The sequence below is a fragment of the Rhinopithecus bieti genome, unplaced genomic scaffold (assembly GCF_001698545.2).
Source record: "Rhinopithecus bieti isolate Rb0 unplaced genomic scaffold, ASM169854v2 scaffold_12155, whole genome shotgun sequence".
NCBI classification, from domain to species: Eukaryota; Metazoa; Chordata; class Mammalia; order Primates; family Cercopithecidae; genus Rhinopithecus; species Rhinopithecus bieti.
In genome coordinates, this window is record NW_016807423.1 from 1,274,959 (window position 1) to 1,298,993 (window position 24,035).

The 24,035-nt window shown below is 43.2% G+C and overlaps 1 protein-coding gene across 5 annotated transcripts in view; it reads left to right on the forward strand.

The window, feature by feature from the left end:
• The window catches only part of GPBP1L1 (GC-rich promoter binding protein 1 like 1), a 67,682-nt gene that overhangs the window by 41,651 nt on the left and 1,996 nt on the right, over window positions 1–24,035 (forward strand). For all 5 annotated transcript variants that reach the window (XM_017881780.1, XM_017881779.1, XM_017881782.1 and 2 more), the window contains exons 6-11: window positions 8,346–8,418; window positions 10,420–10,613; window positions 17,908–18,048; window positions 18,494–18,652; window positions 22,279–22,403; window positions 23,214–23,316. In XM_017881780.1, coding sequence (XP_017737269.1) covers window positions 8,346–8,418; window positions 10,420–10,613; window positions 17,908–18,048; window positions 18,494–18,652; window positions 22,279–22,403; window positions 23,214–23,316 — 795 coding nt within the window. The remainder of the gene's footprint in view (window positions 1–8,345; window positions 8,419–10,419; window positions 10,614–17,907; window positions 18,049–18,493; window positions 18,653–22,278; window positions 22,404–23,213; window positions 23,317–24,035) is intronic.

Genomic DNA, 24,035 nt, shown 5'->3' on the forward strand with positions numbered 1-24,035 from the left:
CCNCCCGTCTCGGCCTCCCAAAGTGCTGGGATTACAGGCTTGAGCCACCGCACCCGGCCCCAAAATGAATTTCATGTTTAGATTTGGTTTCTGTCCCCAGGGTGTCTCACATATGCAAATATAATACACAGATACTCCAAAATCCAAAATCTGAAACACAGTCCCAAACGTAAGGGATACTTAAACCTGTATGACTGTCTAGATGAAGGCTGTACAGGAATTCTTGGTACTGTTTTTGCCACTCTTTTGTAAGTCTGAAATTATTTTATTTATTGTTTTTTGAGACGGAGTTTCACTCTTGTCTCTCGGGCTGGAATGCAATGGTGCGACCTCGGCTCACTGCACTCTGCGCCTCCTGGGTTCAAGCCATTCTCCTGCCTCAGCCTCCCAAGTAGCTGGGATTACAGGCATGCACCCCTACGCCCAGCTAGTTTTTGTATTTTTAGTAGAGGCGGGGTTTTGCCATGTTGGTCAGGCTGGTCTCGAACTCCTGACCTCAGGTGATCCACCTGCCTCAGCCTCCCAAATTCTGGGATTACAGACGTGAGCCACTCACTGTGCCTGGCCCTGAAATTATTTTAAAATAAAGTTAAAAATAAAGCAAGTAGAGTTGAGGAATCAACAAAATCTACCGATGCCATCTACATCAAAGCAAAATGAGATTTCCCCAGAAACCCCTAAAGCCGATAGGGACAAACCACCAAAATCTATATAAGAGGCTTGGTTAATACTAGCATTTGTGCAATGGGAGCTGAAGGGAAGCAAGAGCACCTGACAGCATAAAGAATGCCAGCAGAGCCAACCGTTTTTCTGGAAAACTTGCAGGGCATATTTGAGAAGAGCAGCAGTTAATCGGGAGTGGTTTTCTGTAATGGAGTAACTGGTAAATATGGGGGCTCTGGGATAAGATATGAAGGATCTGACTGGACCAGTCAAGAGTTCAAACCACACAGTAGTTGGAATAGAGAAAGTTAATATAAGGAATTATTAACTATAGCAAGATTGGAGTAATGAAGGATTGACTAGTACAAAGTAAAAAGATCTTTAAAGAAAATAGAAATAGCACATAAGCACAGGTCAGTGACTCACGCCTGTGATCGCAGCACTTTGGGAGGTCCAGGCAGAACGATCGCTTGAGTCCAGGAGTTGGAGACCACCCTGGGCAACATGGTGAAACCTTCGTCTGTACAAAAAATTTTAAAATTAGCTGGACGTGGCCAGGTGCGGTGGCTCACGCCTGTAATCCCAGCACTTTGGGAGGCCGAGGCGGGCGGATCACGAGGTCAGGAGATCAAGACCATCCTGGCGAACATGGGGAAACCCTGTCTCTACTAAAAATACAAAAAAATTAGCCGGGCGTGGTGGCAGGCGCCTGTAGTCCCAGCTACTAGGGAGGCTGAGGCAGGAGAGTGGCGTGAACCCCGGAGGCGGCGGAGCTTGCAGTGAGCAGAGATTGCGCCACTGCACTCCAGCCTGGGCGACAGAGCGAGACTCCGTCTCAAAAAAAAAAAAAAAAAAAAAATTAGCTGGATGGGGGGGGTACCTGGTAGTCCTAGCTACTCAGGGGGCTGAGGTGGGAGGGTTGCTTGAGTCTGGCAAGTCATAGCTGCAGTGAGCCCACATGGCACCACTTCACTCCACCCTGGGTGACAGAGACCCTGTCTCAAAAAAGAAGAAAAAAAATACATACATACATACATACAGGGAGCAGCCACTACCCTTAAAGCTTAGATAGTGTCCAAGAATGAGTCCCCCATTTCCCTACCACCACCCCAGGGCTGAGATTCATACCTGGTTAGAAAGGGCTCAATTGTGGCCCACTGAATGGCAAAGTAATTGCTAATGTCCTTCTCTGGGGAATCGTGCTGAAAGGCTTTTCATTAGAGGTGTCACTCTGCTACAAAACTACTCAGACGGGGTGCTGAGGGAAGCTGCTGGTCTCTGAGCTTGTACGTCAGAACCTGGCTTTGAGGAACTGGGCGCTGTAGGAGCCCACTGAAAAGGCACACAGGAACAGGAAATAAGAATCTCTCCATTGTTCTCTGCTGGCAGAAGTTAACATGTCAGCTGTCAAAGGAAAAATTTTAAAGTGTCCAGGCACATTTTTGCACAACAGGCAGAAGGGATGACTTGGTAACTAAGAAGCAGTAACCAGCACAGGGTTCTATCGTTGTTCATACTAACTGGCCAATATACCCTTCCAGAACAAAGTCCCTCACTGAGGGCAAACTGTTGGAAATATAATCCAGATTGAGCTGCAGAGAGACAAGTCAGTTAGAAACAAAGGAAAGGAAAGTTTCAGATAAAAGCGGTAGGGAAAGGATAACCAGGACATTAAAGAAAGTAAACCTGGGAGGCAGAGGTTGCAGTGAGCCAAGATCGCACCATTGCACTCCAGCCTGGGCAACAAGAGTGTGAAACTCTGTCTCCAAAAAAAAAAAAAGAAAAAAGATTAATGATCCTAAGAAGTTGGTTTAAAAAAAAAATCATCTGGAAAAACTCAAAATAAGGGGCTAGAACTCTAGAAAAGAAATAATAAAAGATTTCAGAAAATAAAGACTAAACAAGAAAGAATAAAGAGAATAAATACTAATATTTTCAAGAATTAGAAGACAGGAAAGGAAAATTTTTTAAATGAAGGAGAAATACATAGAAATTAAAACTGGGGAAAACAGTTTGGCAGAAAAGATCTAATATAGATATATAATAGGATCTTCCCACATCCACCCCCAGAAAGAAAACCAAAATAAAGGAATAGCTTAAATACTGAAAAGTGGCCGGGTGGGACTTTGGGAGGCCGAGGTGGGCGGATCACGAGGTCAGGGGATCAAGACCATCCTGGCTAACAAGGTGAAACCCCGTCTCTACTAAAAATAAAAAAATTAGCCAGGCGTGGTGGTGGGCATCTGTAGTCCCAGCTACTCGGGAGGCTGAGGCAGGAGAATGGCTTGAACCTGGGAGGTGGAGCTTGCAGTGAGCCGAGATCACGCCACTGCACTCCAGCCAAGGTGACAGAGCGAGACTCCATCTCAAAAAAAAAAAAAATACTGAAAAGTATAATTCAAGAACATTTTTCTGAAATACATTTAGATTTGAATCTACAAATTGAAAGGACAGTCAGGACGACTAAAATACACTCTTACAGAATACTGGAATAAAAAAAGATATCCTTTGGCCATTCAGGCATAAAGACTGAGTTGTTAAGAGAAAGAAAACCAGATAGACTGACAGCAAAGCTTTATAACAAGTAAATGGAGTAGCAATTACGATAAAATGTGAGCCAAAAATTTTGTGCTTTGTCAATCTAATGTTCAGTTATAAAGATCACAGACAAACATCAATGTGTAAGTTCTTGGAGTATTGCTCTTTCCGCCATTGTTTCCCGCTGTCACAGTGGTGCATGTGAACATCCTACCTCATGCTCTCAAGAGTGTCACCAATGCCGGAAAGAGTGGCAAACACCATTAGGCCATGCTCCAAAGTCATTGTCCAACTTCTCGCTGTGATGACGAAGCATCGTTACATTGGCAAATTTGAAATCATTGATGATTACAGAGCTCGGAAAATTGTGAACCTCACAGGCAGGCTAAACAAGTGTAGAGCCCCAGCTTTGATGTGCAACTCAAAGATCTAGAAAAACGGCAGAACAATCTGCTTCTGTCCCACCAGTTTGACTTCCTCATATTGACAAACTTAACTGGTATCACGGACCATGAAGAAGCAAGATGAAAACACATAGGAGGGAAAATCCTTGGATTTTGTTTCTAGGGATGCAGTACATATTTACAAATAAAATGCCTCAAAAAAAAAAACTTTGGAATATTGTTCCCAGGACTTTTCCTGAGAACTACTAAAGAACAAGCTTCTGCCGGGCACAGTGGCTCACGCCTGTAATCCCAGCACTTTGGGAGGCCAAGGTGGGCGGATCACAAGGTCAGCAGATCGAGACTGCGGTGAAACCCCGTCTCTACTAAAAATACAAAAAATTAGCCGGCTGCGGTGGCGGACACCTGTAGTCCCAGCTACTCAGGAGGCTGAGGCAGGAGAATAGCGTGAACCTGGGAGGCGGAGCTTGCAGTGAGCTGAGATCAGGCCACACTGCACTCCAGCCTGGAGGACAGAGCAAGACTCCGTCTCAAAAACAAACAAAAAAAGAACAAGCTTCTGACAAACCAGAAAGATGATAACAAAAGGAATGGTGGTACGTATTAAATGTATGGTTAATTGTAGAGCTAAGATGAAATGAGGGTTAAAAGAGAGTTTGCATGTGATAGTTATATGATCTGACAATCTGGATATAGTATAACTTTTTTTAAGTGGAAAGATGGGGAGAACATGTCCAAAGAAAAACATTTTGGTAACTGGTGAAATACTGACATTGCTATTCTGAAACTTGTGCGTAATATGAGATAAAGCAATTAAATATGATATTCTATCCTTTGTATGCCTGAAAATCAGGATTCTGTGTAGACGAAAATAAAAACATAAAATAGATGTTCCGTAAAATCGACAAGGGTACTCAGTTTGAATTGGGAATATCAGTAATAAGTTATGAGGTGTTTTAGCTTTGGAGTGAAAAAATACATTCTTCTAGGCAGTTCTGTCCACTGAAAAGACATGGGAACAATGAACAACCCCCATAGCAAAGAGTGACTCTACTGCTTGGATTCTGATCTTGAAATAGTTCAGACCGCATACTTAAAAGAAGAGTCTAGAATATTTTTTCAAACTAGATAGCAAAGAAGTAATTAAAGAACTACTATGGTTGTAACAAAAGGATTTAGAAGCCAAATTGAAGAGGGTTCCACAGGCCAAACATGGGACAGTTTTATGCATCAGTTAATGATAATGGTGAGGGTTGAATCACATCAAATTGGATTTAAATCTGTGAATTCACAATGATGCCTGCCTCACCTTAGGAATAAGCATGTATCATATTTTTTCTATATGAACTGTACCATTGAATCGCCAAATAGATGAGGGGAAGTTCCTATTTATGGAATTATACTACTTTATAAAGAATTGTAATATTAGATCATTGTTTTTGCATCTTGTATTGAGTTGACGGTTTTAGGCTATAAGCGTCAGTGTCTGCCAACATAACCAAAAGAAGCACAACCACGTGTTATGTGTGTGTCTCCTAATGGAATAATACAAAACCACTAAGGATTCTGTAACCTCTAGAAGCAACTACCAATTTATAGAAAATGCCGAGGCGTAAGATTTTCTAAAAACTAGTAGATTAAAAGTTGAGATTGTTTTTGGAGACAAAACTATAGTGTCTAGGGAGACACAGTTGGATAGTAAAAAAAAAAAAAAATTCTGTGATCACCATATGAGTATTTTTTTTTTTTTTTTTTCTATGAGATTTGTAATGTCCCTTTCTGGTTTGGTAGGTAATGTTATGTTGTTAAACCAATGGGTAGTGTTTAAAAGAACTTTTAACCATTAACTTATTCATTTGTTTTATTTTTTTCCTGTTTTATTTTACTATTTTTAAAAGTTTTAAAACTGTACATTTTAAAACAGTGGAAAAGAGATCAAAGATACTGTATAAATAGGAGCATTGTCTCTGAAGAACCCTGGATACGATGTAACCAAGAACAGGTGGTCCTATTAAAATGAGACAAGGAAACAACCACGAGCTTCATGCTTTTTTTTTTTTTTTTTTTTTGAGACGGAGTCTTGCTCTGTCGCCCAGGCTGGAGTGCAGTGCCGGATCTCAGCTCACTGCAAGCTCCGCCTCCCGGTTCCACGCATTCTCCTGCCTCAGCCTCCGAGTAGCTGGACCTCACAGCGCGCACGCAGGTCCGCCACGGCTAGCTTTTTTTTTGTATTTTTAGTGAGACGGGGTTTTCACCATGTTAGCCAGGATGGTCTTGATCTCCTGACCTCGTGATCCGCCCGTCTCGCCTCCCAAAGTGCTGGGATTACAGGCTTGAGCCACCGGCCCGGCCGGAAACAACCACAGCTTTTAGGGCTGGTACCTCTTCTGCCTATCAACTACTCCTGTCTAGAGGAATGTATTAACCTTGTCCTTCAAAATCTGTCACTGGGGGCCGGGCGCGGTGGCTCAAGCCTGTAATCCCAGCACTTTGGGAGGCGAGATGGGCGGATCACGAGGTCAGGAGATCAGACCATCCTGGATAATAACCAGTGAAACCCCGTCTCTACTAAAATGACAAAAAACCTAACCGGGCGAGTGGCGGGCACCTGTAGTCCCAGCTATTTCGGGAGGCTGAGGCAGGAGAATGGCGTAACCCGGAGGCGAGCTTGCAGTGAGCTGAGATCCGGCCACTGCACTCCAGCCTGGGCGACAGAGCAAGATCCGTCTCAAAAAAAAAAAAAAAAAAAAAAAAAATCTGTCACTGATTTGTCCACTTATATAGAGAGTTGGTAGTTTCATTTGCATTTGTGCTTGTTCTCCTCTTGTAGTGGTTCTCACCTTGATTGGTTGGAAAATACCTACCTGCTAGAAGCCCTGCCCCTGGAGATTCTGATTCTGAAGTTCTGTAGTGGAGTCTGGGTGTCCTTTTGTTGTTTGTATAATGTTCACAGGCAATTGTGCTGAAAAGCCATTTTCCGGCTGGGCATGGTGGCTCACGCCTGTAATCCCAGCACTTTGGGAGGCCGAGGTGAGTGGATCACTTGAGGTCAGTTCGAGACCAGCCTGGCCAACATGGTGAAACCCCGTCTCTACTAAAAATACAAAAATTAGTTGGGTGTGGTGGTGCACACCTGTAATCCCAGTTACTCGGGAAGCTGAGGCAGGAGAATTGCTTGAACATGGGAAATGGAGGTTCCAGTGAGCCAAGATCATGCCACCGCACTCCAGCCTGGGCAACAGAGTGAGACTGTCTCAAAAAAAAAAAGCCATTTTCCTACCCTGTTACCAGATTGTAAAGTTTGGGCTAGGACAGCAGTGTCATACAATTAGTTATTAAGTCTAGTCTGGTGCTCTTAACTCTTCCCTGCCCTTTTCCTTATCTTGTTCTCTACTTCTCTTGCCTTTATTACCCTCCCAGACTATGGAATTGATCTCCTAATGGTCTTTTTTTTTTTTTTTTTTTTTTTTTGAGACGGAGTCTTGCTCTGTCGCCCAGGCTGGAGTGCAGTGGCCGGATCTCAGCTCACTGCAAGCTCTGCCTCCCGGGTTCACGCCATTCTCCTGCCTCATCCTCCCGAGTAGCTGGGACTACAGGCGCCCGCCACCTCGCCCGGCTAGTTTTTTGTATTTTTTAGTAGAGACGGGGTTTCACCGGGTTAGCGAGGATGGTCTTGATCTCCTGACCTCGTGATCCGCCCGTCTCGGCCTCCCAAAGTGCTGGGATTGCAGGCTTGAGCCACCGTGCCCGGCCTCCTAATGGTCTTTTAGTTGATATTTAAACCCCTCAGATCCATCCTTCAGGCTGCTACTAGAGTGACGGTTGTAAATTGATAATTAGATCCTGTTAACTCTGCATGAAAGATGGATCCTCATTACCTGTAGAATAAAACTTAATCTCCTCTAAGAAATCCTCCACAAACTGGCTCTTGGCCTACTTTGCCAGATATCTCTTTCCCCACAGAAGGGTCCCCTCCTTCCCTAGCACTACTCATGCTGAACTATTTGCAGACCTGAATATTCTTTTTAATGCTTTCTGTTCCTGCAATTACCCATTTTCCAGCTTTGGAATTTATCTTTAAGGATTCTTAAATCACCTGTAGTAAAACCTTTTCTGATAGCACTTCTCTTTCAAGTAGAATTGACATTTCTTCGTGAGTACTCCTTCTTCCCTGATACGAATTTTTTTCATCATCCTTGTAACCTTTTATTGTACTTAACTTGTCTACAAGTTTTTATAGCGAAACTGTGACCTGTGTGAAGACAGGGGCTCTTTATTGTATTTCTAGCACAGTCCTTGGCATATAGTCTGCCCCTGCCCTACACCCGTCTTAGAAATGCAGTGAATACTATACATTTCACTGACCAGATTGTCCTCCTTTAATCTGAGGAAAATGATCCACATTCTTGTTCATCTAACTTTCAGTGCCTCCTTGTTTGGCATACATATCCTATAGGAAAGTGGGAATTTGCACATTTAGTCTATTTAAAATAAATGAAATGCCTTATATCAAAGGAAATGAAACTCAGGAGAAACTAAGATTAACATAATACTTAGTGATTTTGCATTTTGACATTTTCTGTTTGTTATAATTCTGAATACAGTGTCAAATTAGTAAGTGCTGCTAATATGTAATTATTTGATAGGTTATTTGATAGGTTCCATGGTGATGGCTACTTTGTGAAAAGTACCAAAATGATCAGCTTTCTCTATCAACCATTCATATCCCTTTTTTCCTAGCCCTCCTTGAATCCAGAAGCTGGCAAACAGAATCAGCCATGCAGACCTATTGGGACACCTTCTGGAGTATGGGGTAGGTAGATTTTGCCATTTTAAAGGCACAACTTAAAAATTTTTTCTTATCAGGGAGAGGAGCAGAGATTCCTTATCTCTTTTTATCTCTTGTTTCTCATCTCATGCATTTGCCCATGGTAACTAGCATTCTACTGTAGCAGGTTACTCTGCCCCCCAACCCCCAAACACCATTGAAATGTTACCATGGTAGTGGAGTCATAATACAACTGAGAGTTTATAGAACCCAGAATTTGGAAGCAGTTGTTTTGGTGGTGGTGTTTGGGTGTTTGTTTCTTTGTTCATTTGAGACAGTCTCATTCTGTTGCCCAGGCTGTAGTGCAGTGGCGTGATCTCAGCTCACTGCAGCCTCCACCTTCATAGCTGGGACTACACCACGCCTGGCTAATTTTTGTATTTTTAGTCCAGACAGGGTTTTACCATGTTGGTCAGGCTTGTCTCGAATTCCTGGCCTCAAGTGATTCACCCGCCTTGGCCTCCCAAAGTGTTGGGATTACAGGTGTGAGCCACCATGACCAACAAGGAAGCAGATTTTAGGTAGAAAACATTCATAAAAAGTAACTTTTAATTAACATTGCTAATTCACTTTTTTATTTTTTTTATTTTATTTTATTTTGAGATGGAGTCTTAGTCGCTAGGCTGGAATGCAATGGCGCAATCTCAGCTCACGGCAACCTCTGCCTCCCAGATTCAAGCGATTCTCCTGCCTCAGCCTCCTAAGTAGCTGGAATTAACAGGCGCACGCCACCATGCCCGGCTAATTTTTGTATTTTTAGTAGAGACGGGATTTCACCATGTTGGCCAAGATGGTCTCGATATCTTGAACTCATGATTGACCTGCCTCAGCCTCCCGAAGTGCTGGGATTAAGGCATGAGCCACCGCACCCGGCCCATAACAATATATTCTTAAACATTCCTATATATGTATGTTTAAACATCCGTGTGTGTGTGTGTGTGTATATATATATATGTTTGTGGTTTTTTGTTTTGTTTTGGAGACAGAATCTCACTCTGTCACCCAGGTTAGAGTGCAGTGGTGCGATAGGAATCTGTATTTCAAACCAAACCTAATCTGTAGCATTGGGATCTTTGGCATTTACAAATTGAACTCTCCTGGTTCCTTCATTAGACATGTTCATAGCTATGAACATGGGAAGTCTTTAACTTACCTAAATGATGGGTTTAGAATCCAGTATTGTAGGATTAAGATTGATCACTGTACCTTCTCCTCTTTGCTAATGGTGTATACCTTTGCTCCAGTTTGCCTCATCAGAGAGTTTCATGGCAGACCCCAATCCCTGATTACCTCATCTCTCTCTATTCTCATGCTGACAGGAGCTGCTACTCTTAAGTGTTTTTCTGTTTGTTTGTTTTGTTTTGCTTTTGTTTTTTTGAGTTAGGGTCTCGCTCTGTCATCCAGGCTGGAGTGCAGTAGCACAGTCATGGCTCGCTGCAGCCTCGACCTCCTGGTTTCAAGTGATTCTCCCACCTCAGCCTCCTAAGTAGCTGGGACCACAGATGTGTGCCACCATCCCTGGCTAATGTTTGTATTTTTTGTAAAGATGGGGTTTTGCCACAGGGTTTGCCAACCCACGCTGGTCTCGAACTCCTGGACTCAAGTGATCTGCCCACCTCACCACCTCCAAGTCTTGGGATCATAGGCATGAGCCACAGTGCGTGGCCCTTGGATTTATTCTTGTTTGGTTCATGCTTGACTGATCACACAGTGCATCAGACATATTGTGCCCCTGAAGGACTGCTAACATCTTTGGACTTTCTGGCTGATTTATAAATTTAGTATCAAGTTCCTCGTATGCTGCATTTTTTTGTACAGTTCCTGAGTAATCTCACTTTTGAGAGTATTAAGTGCATCCCAGGGAATGTTTAATGCCTCTGTCTCAACTGTCAGTTGTTTTGTTGACTAAGGCCTTTGTATAAACTGTGCTTCATGTTACACAACAGGTTTTATATTCTTTTGTCTCTCCACTATTGTACTTTACAGAAAACCCACCTAGTGCCAAGCAACCCTCCAAGATGCTAGTTATCAAAAAAGTTTCCAAAGAGGATCCTGCTGCTGCCTTCTCTGCTGCATTCACCTCACCAGGATCGCACCATGCAAATGGGAACAAACTGTCATCCATGGTTCCAAGTGTCTATAAGAACCTGGTTCCTAAGCCTGTACCACCTCCTTCTAAGGTATGATTTAGAATCAAGGTGTAAGAACCTTGTACAAGAGAGGTTTGGGAATAAATTAGAAAAAAATTAATAAATTTGTTTTTTCTTGTCGAATCAGTCACCAGATATCCATTTAGTACCTATTATATGTGTAGTATTGTACTCTGTATCCAGACTCTACTCCTGCCAGCTGGATTTTTAGTAGACCTCTCATACTCATTAGCTTCATCACCTCGTAATCTTTCTCCTGATTTGTAGCTTTCTTTTTTTCTTCCTTTGTTTTTTTTTTTGAGACAGGGTCTCACTCTGACACCCAGGCTGGAGTGCAGTGGCACAATCATGACTCAGTGTGACCTCAGCCTCCCAAGTAGCTGGAACTATAGGGGCACACCATTATGCCTGGCTTTTTAATTTATTTTTTGTTTTGTTTTGTTTTGTTTTTTGAGATGGAGTCTCGCTCTGTCGCCCAGGCTGGAGTGCAGGGGCCCGATCTTGGCTCACTGCAGGCTCCACCTTCCGGGTTCACACCATTCTCCTGCCTCAGCCTCCCGAGTAGCTGGGACTACAGGCACCTGCCACCACGCCTGGCTCATTTTTTTTGTATTTTTAGTAGAGACGGGGTTTCACTGTGTTAGCCAGGATGGTCTTCATCTCCTGACTTCGTGATCCACCCGCCTCGGCCTCCCAAAGTACTAGGATTACAGGCGTGAGCCACCGTGCCTGGCCATGCCCAACTATTTTTTTTTTTTTTTTAATTATTTTTTGTAGAGACAGAATCTCATTTTGTTGCCCAGGCTGGTCTCTAACTCCTGGCCTCAAGCAATCCTCCTGCCTCAGCCTCCCAGAGCGTTGAGATTATAGGTGTGAGCCACCACACTTGGCCCCTCTGGTTTTCTGTAATAGCAACAACATCCATCTGATCACTCAGCTTGACTACCTTGGCTGCTTCTCTCCTCTTCCTCCTTAGTCATTCTCCTCAGCCAAGGAATTACAAAGTCCCTGTTATTCTCTCTGTGCTATCCTTGTTCAGGACTTTGTGTTCTCACATTTACTGTTGTAGTATACCTTTCTGTTTTCTCATGTCTCTCTGTATGTCCTGCAGAACTGCCAGAATGATCATCCCAAAACAATTGAATATATCACATTCCTTCCTGAATCCCTTCAGTGGCTCCAAACCATTGATGGCAGGGATTGATAATTTTTTTCTATGAAGGGCCAGATAAATATTTTAGGCTTAGCTTAATATACATGATTTTTGTTACACATTGCTTTTTTTTTTTTTTTCAACTCTTTAAAATGTAAAATAAATATGAGCTCATGAATCATACAGAAATGCCTCGGGCAAGATTTGGCCCATGGGTCATAGTTTGCTAGTCCTATAGTCAGTGTGTAGACTAAGCAGAGGCCTGTGAAGTTGCTCATAGAAAAACTCTAATCCATCTTTTGCATCTTATTGCCTCTTTTTTCTCTTACCTGGGAAGAATTATTCTGGTGTATGCCATCCTCTCTGAATATTTTTTTCTTTCTTTCTCTATGTATCTATCTATCTATCTATAATAGTGATTGGGGTCTCACTGTATTGCCCAGGCTGGTCTTGAACTTCTGGGCTCAAGCCGTCCTCCCGCCTTGACCTCACAAAGTGCTAGGATTACAGGCGTGAGCCACTGTGCCCTGCCTCTGAAGAAATTCACTGGGAATTATTATTCTAGTGATAATGATTGGAGTTTTCAAGGTAGATTAGATACACAAGAGAAGACGACAGAAGAGAAGATGATAGAAAAAGAGGAATAAAGAATGGGATAGTACTGAGAAACTAGTTCAGAAAAAAATTGTAAACTATCACAGAAATACAAGTGGGTGAGTTTGTAATAGCAACAGGGGTAACAAGTTGAGGAAAATAACTGAAAAAAAGCCTTAGTGATTATTTTAGGAGACTTTTGAGTTGATGTTTTTAGGGAATAAAGTAGGGCTTTTGGAAATATATGGAGGTAGTGGCACCTTTTAACCTTGACAGTAAAAGGAACTAGGTAGAATATAGGTGGTGGAAATGATAAGTGAATGGATGAGGAAGTCTGTCAGAAGAAGCCACTGGAAGCAACTTGAACTGTACTTGGAAGAGAAGAGATGATTAAAGGATCATGGGCCAAGAAGAAATATGTGGGAATAAAACTAATTGACAAGTACAGTTATCTTTGAAAAGGGTTTAGGATACGTAGGGTTTCTTTTCCTCTGATGTAGAAGGAAAAGAATGTGAATTCAAGTGAAGAGAGCAACTATTACAAAGAAAGAAACAGCCAAGCACGGAAGTTAACTGCCAGGCTATGGAATAGACAGATTCCACCTTGCACCTTCTTCATCTTACCACCTTGCGCAAGTTTCTTCACTTCCCAGTCTCAGTTTCTTCTTCTATAAAATAGACATAGTAATACTCACCGTTTTTTTGTGAGGAGTAAATGGGAAAATTTAATGAAATAACTAAAACTGGCATATAATAAGTGCCAATAAATGGTAGCTATTGTTACCAACCTGCCAGCACACCTTATGTTTGTCCCATTTCTTGAGAGTTTATAAAGACTTTCTTGAGTGTTACTTTAAGATGTCTGCAAGCATTCTGCAGGACTACAGAAAATATAAAAATGAGTAAGAAAATGTCATTGTGTCCTCAAGGGTCTCATAAATCAAAAGGTTAAAAAAGTGAGAAGGATAAAAATTATGACACAAAACTTAAGATCACTTTAGTCCTGTGTGAGTCAGGAGTAGAATGAAGATTGGAAAACTAATATAAAGGCTGCTGCTGTTGAAGCTTGAAGAGGATGATGACAGTTGGCAGAGAAGGGAGGTGGTAATGGCAGATAGTGGGAGGCAAATTAGGCAGCAAAAGAAAACAAGACATTTTTCCCTGGGAAATTAGGGTAACGATGGAAGATCAGGTTTCAGGAAATGTGATTGTGGTTCTGGGTACCTAGGATATGAGATGTTAGAGGGAGGTAGAGGTAAGCTAACTAATATAAGCAGATGTTGATTTATCCATTCATTTTATCTAAACATTAGCAATAATTACTGAGTGTATCTGAGTAGTAAACACTGTGTGTCACTAGAGGCACAAAATAATACTTGGCCTGTAATCCCAAAGAGTTTACTGTCTAGTGAAGAAACAGATACAAAAAAAAAAATTGACTGGGCGCGGTGGCTCACACCTGAAATCCCAGCAATTTGGGAGGCTGAGGTGGGCGGATCACAAGGTCAGGAGATAGAGACCATCCTGGCTAACATGGTGAAACCTCCTCTCTACTAAAAATACAAAAAATTAGCTAGGCGTGGTGGTGCCTCCTGTAGTCCCAGCTACTCAGGAGGATGAGGCAGGAGAATGGCGTGAACCCAGGAGGTGGAGCATGCAGTGAGTCGAGATGGTGCCACTGCACTCCAGCCTGGGCGACAGACTGAGACTCCGTCTCAAAAAAAAAAAAAAAAAATTGTAAAAAATTGTTCTCCTCTGCCTGGGGAGGGTCATCAAAGTCGTCTTTATGGATACCTGGGGTTCAAATACGTGATAAAGGAAAGAGAACTGCCATTTGTTGACATCTTACTATGTTGCTTGGTTAGGCTTTTTACACATGTTAAAGCATTTACTCCTTTAATCCTGTGATATAGAGAATGACATACTGTGGGGTTACATAGCTAATAAGTGATAGAGTCAGACTTTTAACACAGGTCTGACTTCAAAACCAGGGCTCTTTCTACTGTTCCAGAATGCCTCCTCTCTTGAAGGATGAAGAATAGAAGAGGAAGTTGAGAATTTAGTCTTTTGACTCAAACTTAATTAAGTTGAAATCTTTGTGACACTTTTTAGGATTGTGATCTTAAGTTATTAGATTTTGCTAAACTTTTCTCGACAGTAAATTGGAGCAAGTACTTGGAATATAATTTTTGAAACATCCTAATTACTCAGTAAGTGGACGTTTAAAAACAGTAGTACAGTAGTTCGTTAGAAAGCAAGTAGGTAGGGCATTCTCGGCAGAGGGAATCTGTTACCCAGAAACTGGATGCAGAATATGGTGTGTTTGGAGTAAAGGAACCATAGTGGTTCGGTATGGCTGGTATGTGGAAGTCGATGGGGAAGTAAGACTTCCTGGAAGCCTGTATAAAAAGAACAGGAGAGAAGTTAAAGTAGGTAGAGATGCAGTTTTACTTATTATCTACACAATTTTAACATTTTTAACTGAAACAGTTATAAGTAATTGCTTTTCTAATGAAGTTCACCTAGTCCAACAGATTACAGAAGAAGAGTACTGAGGCTAGAATGCTGCTAGTAGTCCTTTTTTTTTTTTTTTTTTTGAGACAGAGTCTCGCTCGTACAGCCCAGGCTGGAGTGCAGTGGCCGGATCTCGACATCACGTGCAAGCTACGCCTCCGGGTTCACGCCATTCTCCTGCCTCAGCCTCCCGAGTAGCCTGGGACTACCAGGCCCCGCCACCTCGCCCCGGCTAGTTTTTTGTATTTTTTTTTTTTTTTTTTTTGAGACGAGTCTCCGCTCGTGTCACCCAGGCTGGGAGTAACAGTGCCCAGATCTCAGCCAACTGCAAAGCTCCGCCTACCCCGGGCTCACGGCCATTCTCACTGCCTCAGCCTCCCGAGTAGCTGGGACGTAACAGGCGCGCCACCCGATGCCTCGCCCGGCCCTAGTTTTTTTGTATTTAGTAAGAGACAGGGTTTTCACGTGTTAGCCAGGGGGAGTGGTCTCGATCTCCCTGACCGTCGTGATCCGCACGTCTCGGCCTCAAACAAAGTGCTGGGATTACAGGCTTGAGCACCGGCGCCCGCGTTTTTTGATTTTTTTAGTAAAGGATGGGGGTTTCACTGGGTTCCGGATGGCTCGATCTCCTGACTCGTGATCCGCTCCGTTCTCGGCCTCTCCAAAAGTGCTGGATTCACAGGCTTGAGCCCAACCCGGCCCGGAATGCGAGTATTCTTACATCCATTGAAAAGAAGGGAATTCAAGAGGTAAAGAGAGAACCGAGAGTGAAGCATCAGGAAATCAAGTAGGGAAAAAGGGACAGGTTCAGAAAATATTTGTAATGAGCAGTATCACATTTCCCAAAGAAGACAGGTGTTTTAGAGCTGGCCTTTGTAATATAAGGATGAAAGTTTTGGTTATTTATGAAAGAGTTTTGCTAAAATTGGGGATAGAGGTGAGTATTGCAGGGAACTAAGCAGTAAGGAATTAATGAGCGAGTGAAAGATAGCATGTACTGACTTAGAAGTTTGGCAATAAGAAGGTGGTATATAAGATTGAAAATAAGAAGTCTGGCCTTTTTTTCCTAATTTCAGTAAGGTAGGTTAGCATAATTTGATAAACCCAAAAGGAAAGAGAACAAATAATGCCAGAAAGGGAGGAGGAAGTTCCTTTGAACTGGAGGGGCAAATGGCAGAGGAGGTGGGAGAAAGTTCAAGCCCAGTGATTTTAGGATTTTTAGTCCAGTAGAAGAAGATAAGCATTTGAAGTGGAGCAAGCTAGGGTTGGTTCGGAATTTTAGAGGAAAAGGAGAGAACATTTTAAAAACAAGAAAACTGGGTATACAATTCACTTTAATGGACTTTTACATATCTAATCATCTAATAAAAACTGGTGTGGGACATAATGATTTTTCCAGGGGTAGTCTAGCTATCCCATAGCGTTTAAGTTACTGAAAATTAAGTTGAAATAAAATTGGCAGAGATGTAGATATTCTGTTTTATGTAACAGAGTAAATCTTTTGTACTACTATGGCAGAAACCCAAGTGTTTCTGTGCTCTGAATTGACATTGTTTTAAAGACAGGACATCTGGTGACTCTACAACTCAGGGGAAGCCACAAATCATCTTTGAGAGTTAACGTGACACAAGCAACCATCTTTAGATTTTTATCAATGCAAGAAAAAAATTAATCTTCATTCTGATTGGATCATTGTTTCTCTTATCTGCTTGCTTGTTCTTTTTGGAGGCATTTTGGGATAGTGGAAAGGCAGTTTCATTTACCAGCTGAATAACCTTGAACCAATTGTATACCTTTCTTATCGTCAGTGTCATTCTCTATTAATAAAGTCAGCATAACAATTATTATTCCTGATTGGTTTAAGAATTAAATAAAACGGTGTGACCATCACCTGGTATGTGGTAGATAGTAAAGTTAATTCCATTCCTAAAGCTATTGCTGTGTATTTTTTTAATGCCCATCAATCAAGAAAGCAACCAGGAAAGGAATCCATTTCACTCAGGCCCCCTCTTTGTCCTGGAGGTCCTCAGTTCTGAGTGTTTCATTCTGGAAGTAAGAAGTTGGAAGGTTTTCATTTGCTTCAGTACCACTCCTTTGACTTGCCACATCTTCCTTGGTCTCCTCAGACAGTGTGGTAACTCAGTATTCCAGGAAGCTATCCATCATAGTTGGGGTTATGGCCAGAATGACAGAATGGGCCCAGACCCTGCAGAGTTGAGTAGATGGGCCTCCAGACCAAATAAATCAGGATTGTTCAACCATTTACAATAGCCACCCTGGCCTGTAACTAGCATATTGCCATCAGAGTTCCTGGAAAGCTGCAGCTTTGTGACACTTTGTGGGCTATCAGGATTACATCCAAAGTTAACAAACACTACTAAAAAAAAGTTTTGGGATTCAATACATTTGGAAAAGGCTACATAACTGCCTCTCAAATTTTTTTTTTTTTTTTTGAAACGGAGTCTTGCTCTGTCGCCCAGGCTGGAGTAAAGTGGCATGATCTTGGGTCACTGCAAGCTCTGCGTCCTGGGTTCACACCATTCTCCTGCCTCAGCCTCCCGAGTAGCTGGGACTACAGGCACCCGCCACCATGCCCAGCTAATTTTTTGTATTTTTAGTAGAGACAGGGTTTTACCGTGTGAGGTAGGATGGTCTTGTGGTCCGCCCTCCTCGACCTCCCAAAGTGCTAGGATTACAGGCATGAGCCACCGCGCCTGGCCAACTGCTTCTCACATTCTTTATGTGCAGTTAAGTGCTTTGAGAAATTGCCAGTAAAAAGCTTGTTGAACTTTCTTCACCCTAGCACCTCCCAAACTCATTGAACTAGAGCCCTCTTTTTGGGAAGTCACTATTAATATTCCATGGTTCTTCTGTATCCCATCTACCATTTTCCTTGAAGTGCCTCACCTCCGAAAGAGGTTGCACACTTCCCAAACATGTTAAGACGGTTAAGCCCTGGAAACTTGTTCTCATGTCACATTTCACTCTTTGCTTTATGATTTTATAAGCTGAGATTCTGTTTGTGTGCTTGTTCTGACCGATTTGTTCTTTCATCCTGTGTAGCCTAATGCATGGAAAGCTAACAGGATGGAGCACAAGTCAGGATCCCTTTCCTCTAGCCGGGAGTCCGCTTTTACCAGTCCAATCTCTGTTACCAAACCAGTGGTACTGGCTAGTGGTGCAGCTCTGAGTTCTCCCAAAGAGGTGAGTGAGGATAAAGCAGGACAGTCTTTTTCTGAAATTGGCATTTCCTGTTCACTTAGATAACAAGTGTAATATGTATAGCTGTGACACTTTGTTTTGTAGCTATATTTAGCTGAGAATGCTTTCTTTATTGATGTTTTCTGTTAGCATCCAAAAGCGGGCAATGGCTAAATGAGGTAGATGCTCTGTGGTGGACCAAGGGCATCCTATGTTAGACTGGCATTCTGCTGGTGTCTGTAGAAAGATCAAAGAGGTGCCATGTAAGCCAGCTCCTCTTAACTGTATAAATCCTGCAAAACTGAAGTCTGCTTAAATAAAAGAATTGTTTGGTTTAAGACAGAGTGATAAATAGGCTACCAGATTCTTGAAGTTAGTGCTAAGTAGAAGAGAACCCCAGTTCTTGCTCTTTGCTGTCAGGAGAAACCTATTTGTGGTATTTGCCCAGAGTCCCTCCAGCACCACCCCTCCAATTGAGATCAGCTCCTCTCGTCTGACCAAGTTGACCCGCCGAACCACCGACAGGAAGAGTGAGTTCCTGAAAACTCTGAAGGATGACCGGAATGGAGACTTCTCAGAGAACAGAGACTGTGATAAGCTAGAAGATGTAAGAGCATTGGCTTTTTCTGGGGTAGCCTAGGAATTGTCCTTTGATACCTATGTGATTTCTTCTTAAAGGATAAAGATGTGGCAAGATTTTTAAATGTACAGAGATAATGTCTGTAGGTATAAAACTGCCTTCTAGACCACATAGTAAAGTGAGTTTAATCCTTTTTTCAGCAAAAATTTTAAATTCTGGTTTATTTTAGTAATCACTCACCTATTGAAGTACATCTTGGTTGCTTCCAAGTGTTGGCAACTATGAATAAAACTGCAGTAAACATCCATGTGCAGGTTTTTGTGTTGGCATAAGTTTAACTCCTTTGGGTAAATACTAGGGAGCGCAATTGCTGGATCATATGTTAAGAGCTTATTTAGTTTGTTAGGAAAACACCAAACTGTCTTCCAAAGTGGTTGTGCCATTTTGCATTCCCACCAGCAGTAAATGAGAATTCCTGTTGCTACACATCCTCACCAGTATTCGATACTATCAGTGTTCTGGATTTTGGCCCTCCTGATAGGTGTGTAGTTCTAATTTGCACTTCCATGATGACATACGATGTGGAGCATCCATCTGTATCTTCTTTGGTGATGTGTTTGTTCAGGTCTCTCACCCATTTTTAAATGAGGTTGTCTGTTTTCTTATTGCTAAGTTTTAAGAGTTCTTAGAGTTCTTTTTATATCTTAGTTCATAGTCCTTTATTACATGTGTCTTTGACTACAGTTTCTCCAAGTCTATGATCTGACTCTTCGTTCTTTCTTATTTTATTTAGAGACAGAGTCTCGCTCTTATCACCCAGACTGGAGTGCAGTGACGCGATCTGGACTCATTGCAACCTCCACCTCCTGGGTTCAAGCAATTCTGCTGCCTCAGCCTCCCAAGTAGCTGGGATTACAGGCATCCGCCACCACGCCCAGCTAATTTTTGTATTCTTAGTAGAGATGGTGTTTCATCATTTTGGCCAGGCTGGTCTTGAACTCCTGGCCTCAAGTGTTCTGCCTATCTCAGTCTCCCAAAATGCTAGGATTAAAGGCATAAGCCACCACACGTGGCCATATTTATTTATTTATTTATTTATTTGTATTATTTTATTTTTTGAGATGGAGTTTCATTCTTGCCCGGGCTGGAGTGCAGTGGAGCAATCTCGGCTTACTGCAGCCACCGCCTTCCAGGTTCAAGCAGTTCTCCTACTTCAGCCTCCTAAGTAGCTGAGATTACAGGCATGCACCACCACATGACACAAGTTATTTAACTTCTTAGCTGTGGCCAGAGGACCAGGAAACTACAGTGCAGAACAGGAAGCAGAGGAAGGCGAACCTGCTCCCTTAAAGGCCAAGAGCTCAGACCATAACTCTGGAACACACCCTTGTGGTTCTGATAAGGAGTTAGAGCTGTGAGGATGAAAGAGTATACTATTTTCTGGAATGTTTTTGGTTGTAGTAGAGACGAGATTTCACCATGTTGGTCAGACTGGTCTCAGATTCCAGAGCTCAGGTGATCCACCCACCTCCACCTCCCAAAATGCTGGGATTACAGGCATGAGCTGCCATGCCCAGCTGGCCATATTTGTTGTTGAGACAGTGTCTCACTCTGTCACCCAGGCTGAATGCAGTGGCATTAATGATCACAGCTCACTGCAGCCTCGACCTCGCCGCCTCAAGCGATTCCCCAGCCTCAACCTCCCAAGTAGCTGGGACTATAGGCTTGCGCCACCGTGCCTGGCTAATATTTTATTTGTTACAGAGATAGCTTCCTGCTATGTTGCTCAGGCTGGTGTTAAACTCCTGGACTCAAGCAGTCCTCCCACCTTTGGCCTCCAAAAGTGCTAGGATTACAGGTGTGAGCAACTACACTGTCTTTTAATTATCTTGACAGCATCTTTTGCAAAGCAGATTTTTTATTTTAATGAAATCCAGCCCAATTAATTGTAGGCTGGGCATGGTGGCTCAAACCTATAATCCCATGGTTGGCTGAGGTGGGCGGATCACCTGAGGTCAGGAGTTCGAGACCAGCCTGGCCAACCCGCCAAAACCTCGTTCCTACAAAAAACACAAAAATGAGCCGGGCATGGTGGCATGCATCTATAGTCACAGCTACATGGGAGGCTGAGGCATGAGAATCACTTGAACACGGGAGGCGGAGGTTGCAGTGAGCCGAGATTGTGCCACTGCACTCCAGCCTGGGCAACAGAGTGAGACTTGATCTCCAAAAAATAAGTAAGTAAGTAAATAAATAAATGTGATACCCAAGGTCATCTGAGTTTTCACTTATGTTGTCCTTATAGGAGTTTTATAGTTTTCTGTTTTACATTTAGGTCTGTGACCCATTTTGAGTTTATTTTTGTGAAGGCTGTAAGGTCTTTGTTTTTTTGTTTGTTTGTTTTGTTTTGTTTTGTTTTTTTTTTTTTTTTTTTTATTTTTTTTTTGAGACCAGACGTCTTGCTCCTAGTCAAACCCAGGCTGGCGAGTGCGACGATAGGCCCGCCGGATCTCAGCTCACTGCAAGCTCTGCCTCCGCGGCTTCACGCCGGATAATCCTCCTGCCTCAGCCTCCCAAGTAAGCCTGGGGACTACAGGCGCCCGCCACCTCGCCTCCGGCTAGGTTTTTTGTATTTTTGGGTAAGTACGAAGGTGGCGTTGTCACCGTGCTTAGCCAGGATCGTCTCGCTTCTCCTGACCTTGTGATCGCCCCGTATCGGCCTCCCAAAGTACGCTGGGTCAATTACAGGGCTTAGAGCCCACCGTGCGGCCAAGTCTTTGTTTAGATTGCGTTTTTTTATTTTTTTTTTTAATGTGGGGTGTCCAATTGTTCCCCTACCATTGTTGAAACAGACTATCTTTTTTTTTTTTTTTTTTTTTTTTTTTGAGCGGAGTCTTGCTCTGGGCCCGCCCAGGGCTTGGGATGCAGTGGCGGCTCATCGCTCACTGCAAGCTCCGCCTCCGGGGTTCACGCCATTCTCTGTCTGCTCGCTCCCGAGCTAGCCTGAGAGCACTACAGCGGCGCCCGCCTCGATCGCACCAGGGGGCTTAGTTTTTGTATTTTTTTTTTTAGTAGAGACGGGGTTTCATAGTATTAGCCAGGATGGTCTCGATCATCGCTGACCTATGATCCGCCCGTCTCGGCCTCCCAAAGTGCTGGGATTACAGGCTTGAGCCACCGCGCCCGGCCGAAAAGACTATCTTTTCTCCATTGTATTTCCTTTGTCAAAGATCAGTTGTCTGTTTGTGGGCTCTCTGTTCTGTCCCATTGGACTATTTGTGTCATCTTCTGCCAGTACCACACTTTCCCCCCCACACCTCTTATGAGCACTTTTACCATAGTGTTTTAATTACTCTAGCTTTTGTGGTAAGTCTTGATGTCAGGTAATATCAGTACTCTGGTTTTATTCTTCAGTATTGTGTTGGCTGTTCTGGATCTTTTGCCTTTTCATTAAAACTTTAGAAACAATTTTTAAATTGATTTGTTGATACAGCAGGTCCTCATTTGTAAATGGGGAAAACAAATCTATGGGCTGAGGCTGTCTTTTGGAAAACACTTTCCTGGGTTGTGAATCCTTGATTTCATAGGTTGCTTATATTACCACAAAGGAACCTTAAACCAAGTGTGTCCTTCCTTCCTTTTCCTTATTGCAGTTGGAGGACAACAGCACACCTGAACCAAAGGAAAATGGGGAGGAAGGCTGTCATCAGAATGGTCTTGCCCTCCCTGTAGTAGAAGAAGGGGAGGTTCTCTCACACTCTCTAGAAGCAGAGCACAGGTAAGTGAGGAGGACATCACAGGGCATGCAGTGTCTGACCCTTAAGGACCTTGAACATACTGGAGAAGATATCTCAGATAGAGTCCCACATACGGAGAGAAGTGGCACAATCATAACTTGTTCTCTGTGTATGCCCCAGGTTGGCCTGTTGCCCATCAAATATTCTGTCACAAACCCAGCCATCTCTTCCACAATCTACTCTCCAATACTTTAATATTTTTAACTTCAGGCCGGGCACAGTGGCTCATGCCTGTAATCCCAGCACTTTAGGAGGCCGAGGTGGGTGGATCACTTGAGGTCAAGAGTTCAAGACCAGCCTGGCCAACATGGTGAAACCCTGTCTCTACAAAAAATACAAAAATTAGCTGGGCATGGTAGTGTGTGCCTGTAATCCCAGCTACTAGGGAGGCTGGGACAGGAGAATGGCTCGAACCCGGGAGGTGGAGGTTGCAATGAGCTGAGATTGCACCCTGCACTCCAGCCTGGGTGACAGAGTGAGGCTCCGTCCCCGTCCCCACCCGCCCCCCCAAAAAACCTACAAGTGACCTCTGCTCTCTTTCTTCCTTACACTGCTTTGGTTTTGCTTGTACTGTCTCTTCTGTAGCTCTTCCTCTCTCAACTGTGAAGAGCCTCCATTTATTTACGGGCACCCAAGTAGCCACAATTAAAGCTTGTCCCACAGGGAGGAAAACAGAATTCCTTTAACATCCATTGTCCCTGGGCAGAAAAGTTTTCTCTGAAAAGAGATGGGCTGTTCACTGAGGCTTAATGATGTCATATTCTCTTTACCTGTCCTTCTGCATCCACCAGGTTATTGAAAGCAATGGGATGGCAAGAATATCCTGAAAACGATGAGAATTGCCTTCCCCTCACAGAGGATGAGCTCAAAGAGTTCCACATGAAGACAGAGCAGGTATGTTGTAAACCTTCTTCCTAGAGACCAGTTAGTAACCAGGAGAATAAGGAGTCCAGACAGTCCTTGCCCTGAGGGAGCCCTAGTTTAATGTGAGAGAAATATCTGGGAGGGATGGGAAAATTACCTTAGTAGAAATGTAGCGGGGCTTCTAAATCTGCCTGGGAAATAAGGATCCCCAGTATTGGATACAAAAACCAAGTGTCAGTTATTAGCAGATTCCAGAAAATAGTATACTCTTTCATCCTAACAGCTCTAACTCCTTATCAGAACCACAAGGCTGTGTTCCAGAGTTACGGTCTGAGCTCTTGGTCTTTAAGGAAGCAGGTTCGCCTTCCTCTGCTTCCTGTTCTGCCCTGTAGTTTCCTGGTCCTCTGGCCAGAGCTAAGAAGCTAAATAGCTTGTGTCAGTTTCTCCAGCGGTTGCTTGGATTCTTTCTCTGAATAAAACACTGCTAGATCCTAGGGTGAACAAGACAAATGGGGTTTCTATAAAAATCCTTGAACTTCTGGTGGCATATATTTACAGCACGAAGTACAATTGGCCAAGTCCTTAAAAGGGGCATGGCACAAGCTGGCGTGAGACCTTGCCACTCTGAACTCTGTTAGAAATAAGGACTTATGGGCCGGGCGCGGTGGCTCAAGCCTGTAATCCCAGCACTTTGGGAGGCCGAGACGGGCGGATCACGAGGTCAGGAGATCGAGACCATCCTGGGTAAC